The 20924-nt window shown below is 42.2% G+C and overlaps 2 protein-coding genes across 2 annotated transcripts; both read left to right on the top strand.

The window, feature by feature from the left end:
• The first annotated feature begins 1340 nt into the window (after positions 1-1340).
• Positions 1341-7006, top strand: ftr83 (finTRIM family, member 83). The gene is made up of 7 exons (XM_069674068.1): positions 1341-1990; positions 3553-3648; positions 3836-4069; positions 4369-4528; positions 4641-4697; positions 5044-5118; positions 6140-7006. Exons 1-7 carry the CDS (start codon positions 1415-1417, stop codon positions 6664-6666), a joined length of 1725 nt encoding a protein of 574 aa, XP_069530169.1. The 5' UTR covers positions 1341-1414; the 3' UTR covers positions 6667-7006.
• A 2351-nt stretch (positions 7007-9357) lies between these two features.
• Positions 9358-16799, top strand: ruvbl2 (RuvB-like AAA ATPase 2). The gene is made up of 14 exons (XM_069672889.1): positions 9358-9406; positions 10860-10914; positions 11062-11117; positions 11303-11444; positions 11593-11722; positions 11810-11876; positions 12025-12131; positions 12230-12323; positions 12520-12738; positions 12821-12939; positions 15443-15562; positions 15648-15777; positions 15936-16050; positions 16446-16799. The coding sequence occupies exons 2-14, from the start codon at positions 10860-10862 to the stop codon at positions 16469-16471; spliced, it is 1380 nt and encodes a 459-aa protein (XP_069528990.1). The 5' UTR covers positions 9358-9406; the 3' UTR covers positions 16472-16799.
• The last annotated feature ends 4125 nt before the right edge of the window (positions 16800-20924 follow it).

Genomic DNA, 20924 nt, shown 5'->3' with positions numbered 1-20924 from the left:
CACTGATTAAGCGTTTGCTTACGACAATTTGCAGTCTTAGATGCCACTGGAACTACATTGTAAAACTTATCAACCTCAGTACTTCAGACCTGTTTCATATGATAAACAGAAAAAAACATTTCACTTTGAATCATGTTAATATCACTGATAGACTTTAAAACAGGCTCATTTTGTTCTAACAGCTTGTGGACTCAACCTGACAGCATTTATACTTTTTAATGATCTTCAAAGAAAATTAAGACAGCTGCAGGAACGGTTCGTTACGACCTGAGTGAGTGAGTGATTCATCACACAATGTGTCACAATCATGTCAGTTTCTATTGGCCCAAAGCTGACGTAATCACAACGTATTCACACAGAGCATTGATGGGCAGTAGATGCAGTGATGACCTATAGATGAAAAAAGGGTCATTTTTATCAATGACAATAAATAATAAACAGATTTTTACATGCACAGTGGATTGTTTGTCCTTCACATGCACAGCTGATTGATACTGTTACACTGAAACACCTTTTTGCTCAGCATTTTAGGTTTCCCTTTCATTTAATACTCAATGTAATGTATTTGTAATTCATAACTTCTATGTGTGTTTTTGGTGGTGGGGGCTGTTAATACAGTCTGAAAAAATACTACTGCTATATCAGAAAACCAACTGAATTTAAATAGTGGTTACCTTGGCATCACTTCCCCTTATCCACTGACTATACATGACAGTAAAGGAGTCACTGCTGACACTGCTGCTCACGAGGTGTTACAGCTATGTTTTTATTAGGCAACGTGCAGAAAATAATCTATTTAGCTGGAGGTCAGTTTGTTCTGTGACTTGAGTTTGTATCATCACATGCCTGAAGGAACCGTTTGTCGCCAGGCAAACTACCGCACTCCGTGATGACACACCTGTGGTTTCTTTACACCGCATTGTTTCATTGTTAGTTGCTTTTAATTGGACATTTATGTTCTTACTCATGTATTTATGGGCTGGCTATACTACTAACATTATTTGAATAGGCCCTTTTCACGCTCTCCTGTGCCGCTTTCCTGCTCGAAATTGTATAAAAACACGGTTTCTATTGTATTTTTATTCCAATAGCGTCTTCATGAATTAAAAAAAGAAACATGAGGAACTACATTGTTTTCTGTCATCACTGAAGGCCAAACCTTGAATCTTATGACTTGCATTTTATTCATTCTGCTCTGTTACTTATTGAAGCATTCACTGTGTCCTTTTCATGCCCCGCCCTTGTTTGACTGGTTTCGGTTTAACCAGTTTAGCCTCCCTCTCTGTTTACTCTATATAACCTGCACCCGTAGTACCTGTGCGATCACTTTGCCACTGTGCTGACACAAGTCACTGACCGGCTCCACAGCATCTTCACTTCACTGCATTAGAGGGAACGGCACTGAGTCGTCGCCATGTCATTAGACCAGGAGAACTGCTACCTGTGTAAGGAGTCCCTCAGGGATCCGGTCTCCATCCCGTGTGGACACATCTTCTGTTCCATCTGCCTGAAGACGTACTGGGACCATGCTGATCATACAGGGACCTACCTCTGCCCAGAGTGCAGGGTCACCTACAACAAGAGGCCCACTCCGAGACGTGTAGGAAGCTCCCGGCAATCCACCTTGCAGCGCAACTCTGAACCCTTCCCACCTCCACCTCCGTCCCCTGACTACAACTACGCAGGACCCCAGGACGTGGGCTGTGACATCTGCGTCGGCAAGAAGCACAAAGCCGTCAAATCCTGTCTGATGTGTCTGGCGTCCTACTGTGATAAGCATCTGAAGCCCCACTTTGAGTCGGCCACTTTCAAAAGGCACAAGCTGGTGGATGAGATCGGCCACCTGGACCGACAGATCTGTCCGCAGCATCAGAAGGGTCTGGAGCTGTTCTGTCGGACGGACCAGATGTGTATCTGCGTGCTGTGTACAGTGAAGGAACACAAAGGTCATGACATGGTGTCTGCTGAGCAGGAGCGGGCGGACGAGCAGGTAGGCAACACTTACTTTCAGTCACAACACTGGGTTCTAGACTGTCAGCAGCTTTACCACAGGCTTACTTGGGCGAATGCTAAAATGTAGTTTGTTCAACATGAAAAGTACAAGAAGTGTTTAATATTCTGAATTATGAGCCTTTTATCATTTGTAAATCTATGGCAAAAACAAGCAGCAAACTCCAGGGCTGACAATTTTAAAAGTGACAAAAAACTGCAGTTCCTTGAGTGTCCACTTGAGGCTGGCTCCAAAAGCGAGCAATCCCCATTAGGACCCATTTTAAAATGTTTTAGAGCAGAATTAAACATGTTTACAGCCTGGTACAAAAAACAGTTTCAGTCTCTGTAGCTCATTTTTCTACTCAAGACAACTGTACAAGGGGCTAATTAGTATTTAAGTCACCAGTTTATGTTAATTTAAAGGCTTAAAGGTGTGCAGGATTAGGGGCGTGTAGGCTGCGAGGAACAGAGGGGTATTGTTAGCTGTTTGCTAGGTTTCACCTTTGCTAATTCCTCTCACTCAACTTGACCTTTTGGCTGTGATGTTGTCTTTGCTTCTTTAGTCTTACAAATCCAGTCAGCTAGCACAAATTGAATCCTTTTTTTAGAACATGATGGTCAGCTTGCTAATTTGCAAGGGAATCGAGCACAGACTGATTAGCTTTGATAACTTGGTGTTCCCCAACCCCTCGGTCCTCTCCAGCACCAACCTCTGCCAATGTGGCCACCTCTGGCTCCAAAACAACCGAGGTAGTCAAAGATAGGCCAAAATGCCAAACTCAGTCGATCAAAGGGTCCCGTCACGGTGGCTACGTTCACTTCTTTGATACAGTTTACATATCATGGATCATTGCTCTGTTACCGACACAGTGGCAGGTTCTGCATGACAGAGCATCTTACAATAGATGAAACAAGCCCACAAAATTAAGCCTCAAGCATTCAGTGAGACACGCCCATGAGATTACGACAATGCTACCTTCACGAACAGCTTCCAGTGTCAACACTGTGCACTCTTATCACAAGGGTTTAAAAATACAGATAAGATGGTTCTGTCAATCTGAGTGGTTAGTTTTGACATTTTTGCCTGTGCCTGTAGGCAAAGCTTTCGATATACCAGTCCATCTACGTGCCGACCCTCACCTATGGTCATGAGCTTTGGGTAGTAACCAAGAGATTGCAGATACACGCAGCTGAAATGAGTTTCCCAGAGACATCCGGAGGGAGTTGGGAGTAGAGCCAGCTGAGGTGGTTCGGGCATCTGATTAGGATTTCTCCTGGGCCCCTTCCTTGTGAGGTTTTCCGGGCGTGTCCTGGAGGGAACCCAGGGGTAGACCAAGCACTTACTGGAGGGATTATATGTCTCATCTGGGCTGGGAACACCTCAGGATCCCCCAGGAGAAGCTGGGAAACATTGCTGGGTAGAAAGATGTCTGGGCTTACTTGCTCAGCCTGCTGGCACCCTGATAAGCGTTAGAAAGTGGATTGATTGATGTGTGAAGTGGTTAAATTGCGGTATGTCTGTCTCCATTACAAACAATGTTTCTGTTTATTTCCTCATAGCAACGTTTGGGCGCCACCCAGGCTGAGATCCAGGAGAAGATTCATGACCGACTCAAGCAGATGGAGGAACTGAAACAAGCAGTGGACTCACTCAAGGTTTGTGCCCCATCATCTGTCAGACAGATAAGACCAGACTAACCACTCCACTCTGAATGGAAAGTTAATTTAACAACCAGAACAGACCACATTCCTTCATGTAGTGATGACAGCACCTGTCATTGTGCTAGTGAAGCCAATGAGACGCCCAGTTGATTAATGGCATACTTTCATGTTTCCTGTGCAGAACTCGGCCCATAGAGCGATGCAGGAGTGCGAGAAGATGTTTGGCGACATGATGCGATCCATCGAGAGGATGCAGCAGGAAATGGTCAAGCTGATCTCCTCCAATAAGAGAGCAGCGCTGAACAATGCAGAGGGCCACATGGAGCGTCTGAGCCACGAGATCGCCGATCTGAAGAGGAGAGACAATGAGATCACTCAGCTCTCCCGCACCGAGGACCACATCCACTTCATCCAGGTGACTGAACGCCAATCCACAGAGCATTTCAAGATTTCAAGTTAACTAATGTCACATGATAATTAACCTGAGATCAATTCTTCCTTGCCGCTCCAAAGCAGTAGTTACGAGGCTATTGTTTTGGGGCTGAAGAAACAAGTACATTTTGGGGGGTAATTATGGTACCAGATCAGCGTGTTGACCGTTTTACTCTCCAATACAAGTGACACTGCATTGGCGTCGGTATCGAAGGCATTTCTGATACTGATATCTGTATTGGAACAACTTTAACTAACAAAATCGTGATTCTTCCTCATTAGACCTACCACATGCTGATCGCTCAGACCGAGTCTGAGGAGCTGCCTACAGTGTGCGTCAACCCCTACTTCACCTTCGGCCCGGTCACCAAGGCCGTCTCTGAGATGAAGCAGCACCTGAATGAGTTCAGCAACGACGAGCTGGTGAAGGTGGCCAAGACAGGTGAGAGCGGAGCAAGCTTCAAGACTTTAGTGTTCAAAAACACAACAGAATATCGGCATGAATTAAAATGTTCTGATCTTTAATCCTCTCGTTTGGTTTTGTGTTTTTGCAGTTAACAAAATGCCTTTTTGTCAGCTGGATGAATCCAAAAAGAGACGATCAATAAAGAGTGAGTATCTGTTTGTTCTGACACGACATCTGACTGGAAGGGCTACACTATTTAGACATTATGGAGACCTAATTGAAATGAAGCATTTTATGAATGGGGTTTGGTAGATTTCCTTTGTCCTCAAAAGGGCTTTGTGTTTGTTGGAGCTTGACATTCATTAGAGGGCAGCCTGAGGTCATTCAGGGTTAAATGTTTACTTTGAATAGGATGTCGAACTGCCAGCAAGTTTACATGAACATTCCTCTACATCTACAATAGTATTTGGCTAAGTTGCATGGTGACATTTGAGATCAGCTCCATAGACCATGGCAGGATTTCTGTAACTAATTCCTGTTTCCTTTCACAGGTGAAGATCAAGCACCCGTCATGTACAAGTCCGTCCCCGTCCAGGAGCCTCAGCACAGGGACGACTTCCTGAAATGTGAGTCTCGGCTCCTCTCACTCTGTTTTCCTGACTGACACAGATCGCTGCTCTCTCTGCTCGTTTCAGTGCAAATTACATGCTGATGAGGTTCTCTGTCAGACCCTGTGGCTGACCACAAAATCTGACTTTAGTCACTACTGTATGTCCTACAGCGTTGACAGAGACTGGGGTTGCCTAATTGCAAATAAATTAACATAGCTTTGTGGTTTCATGTCAGTTTACAGTTTACGGTGCACGGAAAAGCTGATTTTCTAATCAGATAAGAACCCAAAAAATGTCTCAAATATCCTAAAAATTGTTTAAATTTGATATAGTAATCATCCTTGAAATTATAATTATCTAATCTCCAAGAATATTCTGTTTTGAGTACATTGATTGGGGCAAGTTTTGCTTGTATTGCACATTTTTCTATGCACATTTTAAATTTACAGTGCCTTTAAGTTCTTTAAGGAAGACAGGCTTCAAAGGTTGTGGGTCTTGTTTGCAAACTGACATACCTTTTGAAATTCTGGACAATCATTCTGTATTTCAGTCCCAGTAATCATCCTTAACATGTCCATCACAAAGGGCCGGATTTTGAAGGCATTGGAAATTGAGCACAGCCTTTAAGGGACATGGGTCTCGCCAAACAGTCACAGTTAAAGATGCACTTTGTTAGCTGCACTTTTGTTTGTGGGAAGACTCACAAACAGTGTTGATACCTCTGGCATTCCAGATCATAGACCGGGCCGATCTAGCCGAGGCCACCGGGTGTCCCACCAGCTGTGACCTGCAGAGGTGGAGGCACACAGCAGGCAGGTGACATCTAACCCCCGGGGATTATTCTGATTTCTGTGGCCAGTCAGAGGGTCGCTTTAACTTTAAATCTTCTTATTGCAAAGGTTAGATAAAAATGGGGCTGCAGCGGTGAGGGGTGCTTTATGCTGCTTAGGCTTGGGATTCCTAAATCCCATTTAACCCAAGAATTTAAAGTCAAACGCCTTTTCTTGTGAATTAAATGCTCAATTTATCTTCCCAGATGCTTGCCAGCTCACTCTGGACCCAAACACAGCCTACAGACAGCTCTACTTGTCCCGAGGGAACAGGAAAGCTACCCTCAAGAGAGACCCCCAATCCTACGGTGACCACCCTGCCAGATTCGACTCCCTGCCCCAGGTCCTATGCTCGGAGCCTCTCACTGGAGGAGCTTACTACTGGGAGGTGGACTGGAGCGGGGAGGGGGCCGCCATCGGAGTCACCTACAAAGGCATCAAGAGGACGGGATACGGGGACACCTGCCGCATCGGATACAACCGCAAGTCCTGGAGCCTCTTCTGCTCCGACTCCAGCTACTCCGCCCGCCACAACAAAGACCAGCTGGAGGTCACGTCCCCCTACTCGTCTCGTATCGGGGTGTTCCTGGACCACGCCGGGGGGACCCTCTCTTTCTACGCTGTAGGCGACAGCATGACGCTCATCCACCGCTTCAAGACCCCCTTCAGTGAGGCCGTCTATGCAGGCTTCTGGGTCTGGTACGAGTCAGCCATCACCATCACCCAGCAGTGATTCAATAACACACTTACAATGATCGATGTACAACTGTGATTCAATTTAGGTATCCATCTAAAGAACAAAAATTTCCGTTCTCTCATAACAGGCAAAATTATTTTACAATATCAGATATTTACTGTGTTTTTTAAACTATTTACGATATGTGTTGAGAATCAGGGAACTGATCTTTCTGACTGTGAAGATTCTTCAGATAAACTGTAAAATGTCCGATCAGGTTAATGAAGTGGATTTAAATTATCATTTATAATAATGAAGGCTGTACATGATTAAAATATGTGTTGTGCTCATGTACACTGGTTATAATACACTTATTTTTTATCAATAAACATTTTATAACTGATAAGTTGTGATGTCATTATTGCATTTTTATTTAATACTTATTTTACCTGGAACTTTCACTCCACAGGTCATTATAGAACAGGATACTATACAGTGTCTTGTCATGTTGCAGAACATAATTTACAGTGTAAAAAGGTATTAAGAAAACAGGATAAAAAAGGTATTTAGAAAAGAAAAGTGTAATCATCTCTCAGTCGGGATGGCGTGCACTAAAATATGAAGCTGGAGATGCAAGAAACATAATAAATAATTCATTGAAGCTTTATATCAGATTCACTGGTGTCCTTTGGTGTAAAACTGGGTTTAAAACACTGATGACAGCCGCAAGCAACTCTCAGTTAAGATCTCTAAATCCTGGTTTCTCGTTCAGTGAAACCACACAAAATATAATAAGACAGACGACCTTTCACACTCACATTCACAGCTACGGGCAATTTAGAGTCACCTATGAACCTAGCGAGCATGTGTTTGGATTGTGGGAGGAATCCGGAATACCCGGAGGGAACCCACGCATGCACGGGGAGAACATGCAACTGTGAGACGTGCAGCCCTGAAATGTAAGCTTTCCCAAAATTATTAACATTTAAAATATACTTCTAAAAATTACAGAACCCATCTCTACATCCTGGTCTAATAAAAGTTAGATTTTGTATGATTATTTTGGATCGTGAACAAATATAACTATGCACTATTGTTAATTTGGACATACTGTTTTGGTAACAAAAGCATTTAATATATCTCTTCCTTTATTTTTTAAGGGAAATGTAAGAAAATAAAAAACATCTGTAGAAAGACCATTTTTTTCAGTGCTGGTTTAGTGGAGGTCTGAGAGGGTTTAGAGGACTTGTACAGGAGTAGTTCAGGTGTGACTGAGAGCCTCCTGAGTTCTCAGAGGACTGAGTCTCATCTAGAAGGAGCTTTAAATGTTTGCTGAACTGAGCCACGTCAAGATGACTCTGAAAGTGTTTAATATTGAGTTACTCATTTAAAGTTTGGATTCAGGCAGATACCGTATTAGTGATGCAACACATGAGCTTCTTTTTCTGTGGCAGTCAAAGTGGTTCCACTTGATTATTGTACGTGATATAAAGCAAGAGGACATTTTATTTTGCCTGTACTAAGACTGTAATGTTTTCATTCTTTCCACTGTCAGCATGTTAGAGGTCTGGAACCAAATAACTCACTCATACAAGACAGAAAACAAAACACAAGCCAATGATGACAGCGACAAACAGAAGGTTTTGTTTCAGTTCGAACTTTCAGTACCTGTTGAGTGAAGTGAGTTTAGATTGTGGCATCCTAAAACTGCAGCCTTCAGGGAAAACGTGAAACAAAGGACATGAAGGATATGAAAACCTCCTCCACAATCCTTAAGGTTCTGCTCAGTGTTCAGTGATTTTGGATCCCCTGATTTATATGTTTTGTGGAATTACATTTTTGTACAACCTCTCTGAACAAGAAGGCAGGGCTGAAGGACAGACTCCAGAATTACAGAACAAAGATGAGGGCTTGTGCATTTGTTGTAAATACAACATGTAGAAAATCACATAGTTACAGATATGTCAGAATTGCCAGAAATTGAACTATTTATTAACACATAATTCGAATTTTAGAAACAGAAAGCTGGTGACCGGCAGCACATTATAGGTTTTAAAAGAGTTTACCTGGTGAGCAGTCATCGGTGTTAACTTGATGCAACTTTAAATGTTGTTGCTGCTCTGCACAGAAAATCACTTGGGAGCCTGGCTACCTCTAGTGGAGAAGTGCATGCAGTGCTCACCGAGCCTGTCATCGGCCACTATTCACTCCAGTGTGGGGAGATGACTGTGAGAGAAATTCTGAACACAGTGCAAGAAGAGTTACACACCAAAATAGTGTTCCCTAAACTGCACTGCTCTGCTTTAGCTATAGTTTTGACCAATGACTCTATGGTTTTGACCATGCAAACACTAATCATACTCTTCTAACAATATGTAACAGGCTACTCCTAAATAAATTTACCCTTCCTATAACCGTACTTTTTAATTAAACTCTAAGTATTTAAGTATTATAAGAAGACCTAGAGTGAATAAATGATTTAGTTAACATTTTAAATACCTTAATACGGACAACTAATTGAGAGCGGAACTAAGTGCAAACTTAAACAATTAGTGACGTAGTGACTATGGTTTATTCACAGTATCTGAACCAAACTTACAAACGGGCAGCTCGCTTAATTAATTGACCGGTAATTTTAGAAACACTCTTACCTCCTTAAGAAGCTATATTTTATAGAGGGCAGTCAACCTGAAAGCTTTCGCAGAAGGGGAACTTGTTTCTCTCCGGACACAATTACCCGGCGAACCAACAGAAAGAAGCGCCGCATTCTCACATTTTCTTCGGTGTGGCTACACAGGTGAGTGTAGACTCATAAAATAACTGTTATAAATACGTTATTCCTTGTTTTTTTCAGATTCTGATATAGCAGTATATTAACTTTACTTTAAATCATTGCTAATTGCTCTAGTCTCGGCTCTTCTACGATATGTAACAATAGTTAAAGACAGAATACCGATGAATGGAGCTAGCTAGTTTGCTAACATCACATAAGCTAGCGCTAGCATTATGTTCTGCTGTGAAAGCGATGTAAAGAAGATAGCGGATAAGTTTTGTGACTTCGTTTGTCATTTGTCTAAAGCTTAAGTTTCTGTCAACTGAGAGTGGTGTTTACTCTTCAAGATATTCTCAAGATTTATATGACAAACTGAAAGCAGCAGCATCATGGTCAACGATCTCATCTCGTTGTGTTGTTGCATGCGTTACAACTGTCACTATGACAACCGGCTAGCTAGGACACAGTCCGTTATTAAATTTATGTCTTAAAATGACATGACATACTAATATTTTAACGATAACTTTAGGTAACATCTGACGTTTTCATAATTTAATTTAAAAAGGATTTAGCACCAGTAGAGATCCAAAGCATACTAGGAAATAGGCCTGACCCAGGGGGTACACATACACTGAAAACTTAGGTATCGGGCTTATTGCAAACAAAATGAGACTAACGATAAGTATATTTTCCCTATAGTATATATACATATATATATTTTATAGATGGTGTTTATCTGTAAGAAGATATTTTTTCTCATTAGATTCAAAGTAGGGATCTATTGGGAAAGAATTTGGTGATATAATCTGTATCCCTGTGCAGGAGTTACGCGAATTTATTGCAATTTCGTATGCAGGCAATATATTCAGCCCTTTATTAGTCTGCTTTTTTCACACACCTTGTCCCAGTTTATGTTGAAAGGTTGGAGTGGAAGAGTCAAATAGCCGAACATAGACCCTGTTTATACCAGGTATTAACATGCGTCCTCCTGAGTGATCGGTTCTCAAGTAGACAGCCTTAAGTACAGTTGTAAACACACCCAGATTACCCATCGATTACCACGCTGCTTTCTAGTGGTCTGGAGTTTAGACACAACACAAAATTAACCACTGCCACACATTTTTGAATGTTAACTGTTAAATTTAAAACAGTGCAGTGTTTTTGTGAATCGATACAGTATCATGAGACTTTACAATATGAAAGTGTTATTGTCCTACATCAGGGTCAGAGAGCTTGATAGATTATAGGAGGACAGTAAATACAAAGATTTGAATGTTTGTAGAACCATTTACATATATTTTTAATCAACTATCACCTTTTCCTTTTAATTATAGTTTTATGAAAGTGTCCATTTCGCACCCTCTTAACCCAGAGAAATGTCTTTCCCCAGTTATAAAGGTTTTAGGGAAGTAGTATTCATTCTTTGTAGCTACTTATTGTTCTTTATATTAAAGGTATTTGTCTGCTTTTAATCCAGATGGCGACTACAAAGGTTCAAGAGGTTCGTGACGTCACACGGATCGAGAGAATAGGTAAGCATCCATTTCTAAACTGGGATCATGCCTGTTTATGTGACACACATTGATAACTGTTTATGTGACAGGTCAGCCCTAATGTATTGTTTGTGTCACTCCCTTTTGCAAATGTGTTAATACTAATGTTATCATTTTTATCTTTAGGAGCACACTCTCACATCCGTGGCCTTGGGTTAGACGATGCTTTGGAGCCAAGACAGGTAGCGTTATGTCTTCAATCTTTGTAGCTGTAGGACTTGTCCACTCTGTATTTGGTAGAGAGAGATGTATTTAGAGTGTAAGAAGATTTATTATGATTTTAACAAATGCATTGAGTTACAGCACAGAAAGATGCACAGATGTTCATTCATATGTGCTGACCTCAAGCATACCTGTTCACCTGCAGGTGTCTCAGGGGATGGTTGGCCAGCTGGCCTCCCGTCGGGCAGCAGGGGTCATTCTGGAGATGATCAAAGATGGCCACATCGCTGGCAGAGCAGTGCTGATCGCCGGCCAACCTGGCACAGGAAAGACTGCCATCGCTATGGGTAAGGGCCACACTGGAGGCTTTCCAGAACACAATATCGTCTCATCATCATCCTCCTCTGGAAGTCATGCTGTTGCCTTCAATAATGTTATTGGCTTAAGTTGTATTTTCCCCTGTTCATCTGAGATTATGTTTTTTATTTCATGCAGGCATCGCTCAGTCCCTTGGCCCCGACACACCCTTCACAGCGCTGGCCGGCAGTGAAATCTTCTCCCTGGAGATGAGCAAGACCGAGGCTCTCAGCCAAGCTTTTAGGAAAGCTATCGGAGTGAGGATCAAGTGAGTGAGCAGACAAGGGGACCGTTTGTAGTTCTCATTGTTTGAAATGAATTCATGGTCTTATTGTTTCTACATTTCTTTTTACAGAGAAGAAACAGAGATTATTGAAGGAGAGGTGGTGGAAATCCAGATTGACAGACCGGCCACTGGAACGGTAGGCTGCTGACATAATGACTATGAGTGCATCCATCACATGATGCATTCTTTATGCTGTTTTGGAATACACTCTTTGCTGGATTTCAGTCACTACGGATAAAACAAGGGAAAGGTTGTGTAACTAAATATTTAACTTTGTCTGTCAGGGTGCCAAAGTGGGCAAGCTGACTCTAAAGACGACTGAGATGGAGACGATATATGACCTGGGCAACAAGATGATAGACTGCCTCAGTAAAGAGAAGGTTCAAGCCGGGTGAGTTCACCTCTAATTCATTCATCTTTACATGTCAGGATTAATCAGACTGGTTTGACATTAACATGTGATCTTAACCTTCCTCTGTGTTTTCTCAGTGATGTGATCACGATTGACAAAGCAACTGGAAAGATTAGCAAGTTGGGCCGCTCGTTCACCAGAGCCAGAGACTATGATGCCATGGGAGCACAGGTAACCCAGTCACTGTCGCAACAATGAAATAAAACTGCTGCATCATTAATTTTACATTCACCGAACACAAAGGAGTGGATTATTAAAATTCATTAGCCTGAGATTTTATTGAAGTTGAACCAAACTCCCTTTGAAGAATTGTGATTCATTTAATGGGAGGTTTTTGAAGTGATCCTTGTTTTGTTTGTCTCTGCAGACCCAGTTTGTTCAGTGTCCAGAGGGAGAGCTGCAGAAAAGGAAGGAGGTGGTCCACACGGTGTCTCTCCACGAGATCGACGTCATCAACAGTCGCACACAGGGCTTCCTGGCTCTCTTCTCCGGAGACACCGGAGAGATCAAGTCTGAAGTCCGAGAGCAGATTAACGCCAAAGTGTGCGAGTGGAGGGAGGAAGGCAAGGCAGAGATCATCCCCGGGGTAGGTTCAACTTTCTGTTTGTGAATTTTTATAATTGCTTTGACTGTGATGCTCTTGACTAATTTTCTGTTTATGGTTGCAGGTGTTATTTATCGATGAGGTCCACATGCTGGACATGGAGTGCTTTTCCTTCCTGAACCGAGCCCTGGAGAGCGACCTGTCCCCTGTTCTCATCATGGCCACCAACAGAGGCATCACTCGGTACTATTTACCTGTACATTTTCCCCCCACCTGATCATTTGTGTTGTCTACAGCCTGGTTCTCCAGTGACTAGTTATTTCCAGGGACCTTGTGCGATTTTGTAATAACCCCCCTTCGTCTGTGTTTGGTGCAGTGCTTTCACACAGACAAGCAAAGTCGCTTTCATCCAGAATTTCCTGGAATTATCCCCGAGATATGTTGTCAAGGCTCTGAGCAACATTAACTTCCCAATGTTACGACCACATATTAGAGCTGTCACTTTTCAATCAAAATATATCCTTTGAATCTGGTGAAATATTAATAGTTCTAATTGTAGTGAGGTAATCGAATTTTGCTCTTCTGCTGCTCTGGTTTCCGACACTTCAAGTAACTCGAGCGCTCACTTTCGTTCTCTCTCACTCGCCCTACCACATATTAAACTGACAACTTTGAAGATTTCTGTTTAGTTCTCTTGGGCACCCCCTTAATGCGATATATGGTAATTGTGGGAGGACACGTCCCAATTTATCCAGATGTCTATGGCTGGCTCCCTTTGTCACAGTTGTAACTCTTGATTTTCCTGGCTGACGGTCGCTTTCCTTTTCAGACCGTTTGCTTCATCTGAGCGTCGAGTTTGTTTCTTTTTCTTTGGATTTTCACTTCTTGTTGAAGTTGTATCTGTAGTCATCCATCTTTTCTTTGTTTGTTCAGCCATAGTAGATTACTGTTTACTCGCAACACTTGCAGAGAGCGGAAAAGCAGCCGCTTAGCTCCGCCTACCCTCTCTGGAAAAGACCAACCACTGCTGGCTGATGGAAAACGCGTCACTAACTGGGCACTAACTCAGTCACCATTGTGCTAACTCATTCAGTGATAGATAGTGACTTAACAGACATTTATTTATATGAAAATCTTCGAGATTATCACTTTAAAGTCGAGGTGAAATGAAAAATGTCATTTTGATCCTTTTAGATCACATCCCCGGTAATATTGTGCATCTATTTGACAATATAGGCCAAAGAAAATACAGAAAATCCATTTCTTCGTATTCTTATATCAAATCCGTTAATTTTTTCTTCAGGTAAAACTAAATTTCCCGCGTGCTTACGTAAATTAGCACCAAACAATTTCAACCAATCAATCTGCAACATTTAGCCGCAGAGCACCAAGAACGCTCGGTCAGTTAGCTAGCTACTGCACTGTGGAGAACGTCTGTCTACGCCCACTTCTCAACGATCAAATCAAATCCCTCTAATGATATGTCCCGCATGCACGTCCTGTTTCACTCGGAAATACGTCACGATACGGAAGCTAGATACACTCGTAATGCCGTTTCAGCTCGACTTTTACTACTGAGCCTGTTGAAATACAGAGAAATGTTGGCATGCATGTCATCCATCCCGTCATCTTTCCAGATTTTGCCCCTCAGAAGGATTTTAGTTTGCTCTTTCTGCGTGTTGCTTTATGCTGTCTGCACTGATGAGCCTGATGGGCTTGGACCGTATCCATTTTCTTTTATACCATAATACCTACTTGCCATAATACCGAGGTATACAGTATATGAAGGTATTTGGAAAACTGCAGAGCGGCTGGTTGGAGGGGGAAGTCGCTGTCACACATGTATGACATGGTTATAGAATAACTTGGACATGTTTTGCTACACAACACACGGAAATAACAGCTTAATTGGTCACTGATCTCTTTTCTTTTCCCTCCGCTCTCGGAGTCACTGCACGTGATGTTTCAAGTTTCCAGAGCCGAGACACAGTACACACAGCTTCATCACCTTTCTCATCAGGTCTAAACCCCCAAAAACTCCCCAACGGGGGCAGAGGTGTTTTTGTTTTTCACAAGTTCATCCCCGCTTGTGGTCACCATCTTTCTCAGCTCTGCCCGTCACCCCTTCCTCCAGTAGTAGCAGGACCTCTGCTGGCACATGCTGTGCTAACAACACATCCCCTCTTCATAATCTCTGCTTCAGCTTCACAGAAGAATGAGCGTCTGGATTTTTAGCGGTATTGAAATTCATACTGTCAGGATTTCTAAATACCTTGGAAGACCGTAATACTGTGATACCGTCCAAGCCTAGAGCCTGATGAATTTGCATCCACAATGTTGTCTGAACTTTTATTTATAATTTCTACAGTAATCCAGCCCGCACAGGACTAATATCAGTCATACGTGTTTGACAAAGTCATAATTTGTGTTTGAATTTATAACACACAAATTTTGGACACGGCAATTTCCCACAGAATTAAAATCTTTGACAACATCTGCAGTCATTTCTAGATTCCCCAGGTGATGCTAATCAGTTGTAAATATGGCCTTTTCTTAGTGTTAAACGACACAGCTAAAAAAAAATATATTTTTTTTTAATTGCTTTGAATAAAAATTAATTTATGGAACTGCTAAAAACACATTAATCCCAAAGACAAAATAAGACTGATGAAATTGTGGTCACATAAAATCATACCATACTTCATTCGACACTTGTAAATGAAATATCCTCTCTTTTATCTTTCAGTATCCGAGGCACAAACTATCAGAGCCCTCACGGCATCCCCATCGACCTGCTGGATCGCCTGCTCATCATCGCCACCTCCCCGTACAGCGAGAAGGAGACGAGGCAGATCCTCAAGATCCGGTGAGATTCTGTGTTTAATATCTGTCAGCATATCTTTCTACCCATTATTTTGAACAGGGAGTAAACCTGCACGCTTTTATTTCAGGTGTGAGGAGGAGGACGTGGAGCTGAGCGAGGAGGCTCACACCGTCCTGACTCGCATCGGGATGGAGACGTCGCTGCGCTACGCCATCCAGCTGATCAGCACTGCTGGACTGGTGTGTCGCAAACGCAAGGTAAACTCATGAGTGCAGCTTTAACACGTAACAAAGGTTATCGTTATGAACATCTATAAGCACGTTTTTATTAAACCAATGAATGGATTGTATTTATTATTCAGTGAATCCCTGTAGCCCTGGTTTTAAAGGTCGTCTGTGTGTTTTGTGTTCGTCAGGGGACAGAGGTTCAGGTGGAGGACATAAAGAGGGTGTACTCTCTGTTCCTGGATGAGGCCCGATCCTCTCAGTACATGAAGGAGTATCAGGATTCCTTCCTCTTCAATGAGACGCGTGAGTTTTCTGTTCATCCTCTAGCTCTCTGGTAGGAGCTGAATGCCTTAGCTTTGGATCCTGCACATGAAGAGTTAGCTTTGATGCTGCCTTCACACAAGCACAATCAAAGTCAGAGAAATGCTGACAGAAACAGACTAACCAGAGGCGTCTGCTGTAATCTGCCACAACCATGGAAAACTTTTCATTTCTGACTAAATGAGATCTTACGTGGCTCAAGGCTGCACTGGTTAGCTCTTCTTTCATGTCATCTAGAGAAAACGTGTCAAGAACTCACAGGCCTTCTTTCAAAGCAGAAGATGATAAATATAAAAAGATGAATTCTTTTTCTATGCGAACTTTAAGTTCTGCATTTCTTGGTGAATAATCAATATGAACCTCTTCTTACATTTCAGAAACGGCTCAGATGGACACCTCGTAATGACGGCGACTGCTGTGTTTTGTTACTCTGAAGTTTGCGTGTTGAACGCCCCGTGGGTCTGGAGTCGGCTCAGAACTGGATTTTACTTCCTTTGAGTTTGGTATTGAACTTCCTTAAAAGATTGGATTCAAATGTATTAAATTCACATTATCTGTGTTCACCTTTAATTCTATACTGTACAAACGTATCCACTGAAATGTGACTTAAATCTGAATTTACCACCGTTCTGTTCATCATTGAGGCCTTGTGGCAGGAATATCCATTCCTTTAGTGTTTTCATTTTCTTGTTGATTTACATGTTTTATTTTTATGAAAATTATTAAACAAGCTTTTCTAAGCACACTGTGATCAGTGGTTTTTGTTTGCCACTCAATCTTGGATGCTACAAAACACTTTAGTGGTGAGACATCAGTCGGGTCATCATACAAGTTTATTTTAAATGATTTGACAGTTTTACAAGTTAAGCAAAATATTACTTCCCCGTCATTCAAAAAAATTACTCGTCAGTCTTTGAATTTATCTTCAGTTTGGAGTGACGATCATTTGTGAAACATGAGAAGAAAAGAGTGAAACAAAAGAAGGAGAGAAAAGGAGAACAATAAGAGGGCAATAGAGGAGATAAAATGACAGGAGAAGGAGGAGAAAGAGAGAGGGAAAAGGGAGAACCAAACGTAAACTGAAACATCTCCGCTGCACCTGAAAGAAACAAATCAAACTTCTCTGTCCCTCCTTCTGTTTGTTCACTAAACTCTCCTGTGCAGTGACGTTTGTCTCCGTCCACCTTGTAACCACAGAAGTTCCAGTCCTTCTCACTTGCTGATAAAAAACAGGACAAAGCCCTCCCTCTGCTCCCTCAGTCATCTGACAGTCAAACTCCTCCTGCACCGAACCTCTCCTTCGTCTGCTGACTCCTGATACAATCATCCTCTCAGCTAACCGAGCCTTGAGACTGGCTCACTGCAGCTAAATGTCCTCGCCCTCCTCCAGCACTTATCTTAACCTGTCTCCCTGCTGTTGCTCCTCAGTCCATCTGCATGCTGTAAACACTCTCCTGATAACTTTCTATCGTGCATCAGTGACCTCTGACACAAAGATGGCCTCAGCTTCCCATGAGTCCTCCAGCTCTGGCTCGTCCCCCTGATTGTATCTTCAGTCGGGTCAGCAGCAAAACACCTGGAAAGACTGATCTTGGGACGTCCTCAGCTCCTCCCACATCGTCCTTCTGATCCCAGCTGACGTCCTTCTGCTCTCAAACATGTCTGTTGGTCGTTCTCTGCTGAAACAGTCTGCCTGCCTGAACAACCACAAAGCTTCAAAACAAAGAGTCGTGTCTCCGCTGCTCCTGAGACTCGACTGGTCCTAGAGATGGTCTAGAAAAACAGACCAGGGCCGACCCTGACAGTTGATCCTGTTCTTCTTCTCTGCTGCTGAGTCTGGAAACAGTCCCGCCTCCTGCTCCTCGGGTCACTTCCTGACTGTGACGCCCTGAAAGCCTCCTGATCCCAGCAAAGTAAGTGTTTCCTCTGCTACACTTCAGAGTCTCATAAAACTGACCCCTGATTTCCTGTTGTCCTGTCTGTGTGTTGAACTCTCCTCTGATCAATATGTTGCTCTGACCTCAGTGACCTCAGTGACCTCAGTGCTCTCCGCCTGCTCCATCTTCAGCCCCGCTGCTCCTCGTCATGAGTGTGTGACAGCTGCCTCCTTCCTGCCTGCACACAGTAAGAAAACTCTGCTGCTGTTTATTTAAAGATGCTAAAAAGTCTTCATCAGGTTTGCTGACGTCACCGTGTTGATAGTCTTCATCAGCAGAGATGAGCAGACGTCCTGCAGGAGGAGATCCAGCAGCTGCACACGGGATGAACCAGAGAGGAGAACCTGAAGCTGCAGACATGCATCCTGCACCTCCTCCTGCAGCTGAGAGAGCGTCCGGCCTCATGATGACAGTGACGACTGAAATGTCAACACAAAGTGAATCCCTGTTTTATGCCCTGATCAGTATTTGAGCTGTTGTTGTTTCTGCACGCGTTCAACGTGTCAAACTGTTATTGAGGCTTAAAGTGTCTGAACTGCTTCAGTTTGTACGACTTCATCTTTATGTGTCATGTATGAATTGAGAAACATGTTCCCTTCTTCTGTTCTGTGAGAAGAACAAGAAGAGTAACAGTGTAGATCAGACTGTGCAGTACTAGCACCTGTATTAAAACCAAGATGGAAGAGTATTTAAATCTTTACTGAAGTTAAAGCTGCAGAACCACGAGGTTAAAATACTCCACTACATGTTCAAGTAATACATTTAACATTTCACTCGAGTAAAAGTACAAAATTATGACCAGAAAAATGAACTTTATTTTCTAAACTTCAGTGTTTGCAAAATGTCATTTTAGTGTAATCGAACATTAACGCACCGTCAGCTGTCATCACATTTGTCTTGATCTGAATAGTTGTTAAAACAAGTGAACATATCTGACAGATGTAGTCAAACAGAGTTTACATCAACATAAAGTGGAAATACTTCAATACAGGTGTTGTACCTGATTAAATACAAATTGGTGCTTTCCACCACAATTTAAGAGGAAGAAGAAGAAAACGACCAGAAGAAAGCAAATAAATGTTCATTTTTATCCTCTAAACTGACACGTGTCCAAATAAATTAATCAAAACAAACTATTTCTGCTGAAACAAGTTTGGTGAAACATTTTCACTGCAAAACAGTGTTAAAATAATCATGTGTGCATGTTGGCGACACCTTGTGGTCGAGTCACATCAGTGCAGCTGTAACCCAAAGGGCCTGAAGGGGTTTAAAGGACAAAACGAACTGATAGTGTTTCTCATTACTGACAGAATGGTTTTATTTTCATGAGTCTCACTGAAGAGAGGATGAAGCACAGATACTGTGAGTGAATAAATCTGATACTCACTTTCTGAAGGCAACAAACTGCTCAACGTTTTACAAGTTAAAAGTACTAAAAATAAAATAAAAAAGGCATGAGGAAGAAAATGTTTAATATACAGAAAATACAGAAAAAATATGGAGGAAATTTGAAAGAAGAAAAAAAAAAAGTTTTTTAAATTTAAAATTAAAAGAGAACAGTGAAAGTTAAAGAAAAAAGGACAGAACAAATACAAAAGGGAAAGTAATGATTTAAAAAGTCAAAAAAAGATCAGCAGCTGCAGACGTGATGAAACATGGAGGGGAACCTGAGAGAGCTGAGGCTGCACACACACGTCCAGCACCTCCTCCTGCAGATCCTCCTCCACAACCTCCAGCAGCTCCTCCTGCACCTCCTCCTGCACGTCCTCCTGCAGCTCCTCCTGCAGCTCCTCCTATAGCTTCACTGCACTAATACACATTTTCTTGTTGCAGATTTGTAACATGTATTTTTAAACTCCAGAGAACACCTTGGAAAAAGTGGGAGAACATTTTTGTGCACAACAAAATCTGATTATAAAACTGAAAACGATCACAGGATAAATCAACCCTCTGAAAACAATTTGAATTCGCCCCTCTGTTTTCTTACTTAAAGGTGCACTGTGTAACTGTGTAAAACCCTTGTTGTTAGTGACATCGTTGGCCGTTGAGTGAACTGCAGTCAACCTTCACGTGCTGATGTTATCCACTCGCTGGTATTCTGCTACGTTGGCTAACTGCACATGCTTTGCAGCTTTTATTTATTTTTGCTTTATTTCATTTCCTTTACCTCTTTTAGTTATTTTATTTTATCTACTCTTTCTACTTCTTCATGCTTTGTCCTCTTGGTCTGGGCTGTGTGGGCTCTCCTGTTGGGTGTTGGGTGTTGGGTTATGTGCTTTGCTGGTTTTGTGATCTGCTTGTTCTCTGCTTTACTTTGCTTGCTTGGCTGTCAAAGCACTTTGTAAACTCTTGTTTTTAAAGGCTTTAGGGTGTTATTTTTTATACAAGCCATTCACAGGTTTCTACCACACCCATTGTGTGTTCTGTAATATTATCTTTATGTGCTTTGTTTTTATTTATTCTTGTGTAAAACAAATAAACACAAACTATCATCAGTGCTATTAGCCTTATTTGAACAAAAGGAGCTTTTTGGAGCAGTGATGTTCCTGTACTGACCCAAGTTCAAGTGAAAAACTATGAACTAAACTATAACTGTAAATTAATTAATACAATTGAATTATTGCCGAGATGTGGTGTTTTTTTCACACTTTTAGCCACACCCAACAGTGATGTCACGGGGTCCAGGAGTACGGACGGACGGACGTAATGGTCCCGACTTGTTTCCATTTAGATTTGCAGGTTTCCACGTCGACTTCTAAAAAGAAACAAATCTGTCTGCAGCTGTTTGACAGGCATGTTTGTCGCTGTGTAGCGGTAATAACACATCTTACAGATGTGGATTGTCGCTGCCTTAATCTATCAGCTTGTCTTCAGAACTTTCTGACATTGTTGTTCCTGCTGCTGTGTTGACCCTGTCAC

Source organism: Semicossyphus pulcher, unplaced genomic scaffold (assembly GCF_022749685.1).
Source record: "Semicossyphus pulcher isolate SPU_LCO1_2020_fin unplaced genomic scaffold, fSemPul1.0.p SCAF_10, whole genome shotgun sequence".
In the NCBI taxonomy this organism is placed as follows: domain Eukaryota; kingdom Metazoa; phylum Chordata; class Actinopteri; order Labriformes; family Labridae; genus Semicossyphus; species Semicossyphus pulcher.
This window is presented reverse-complemented; position numbering and strand designations above follow the sequence as displayed.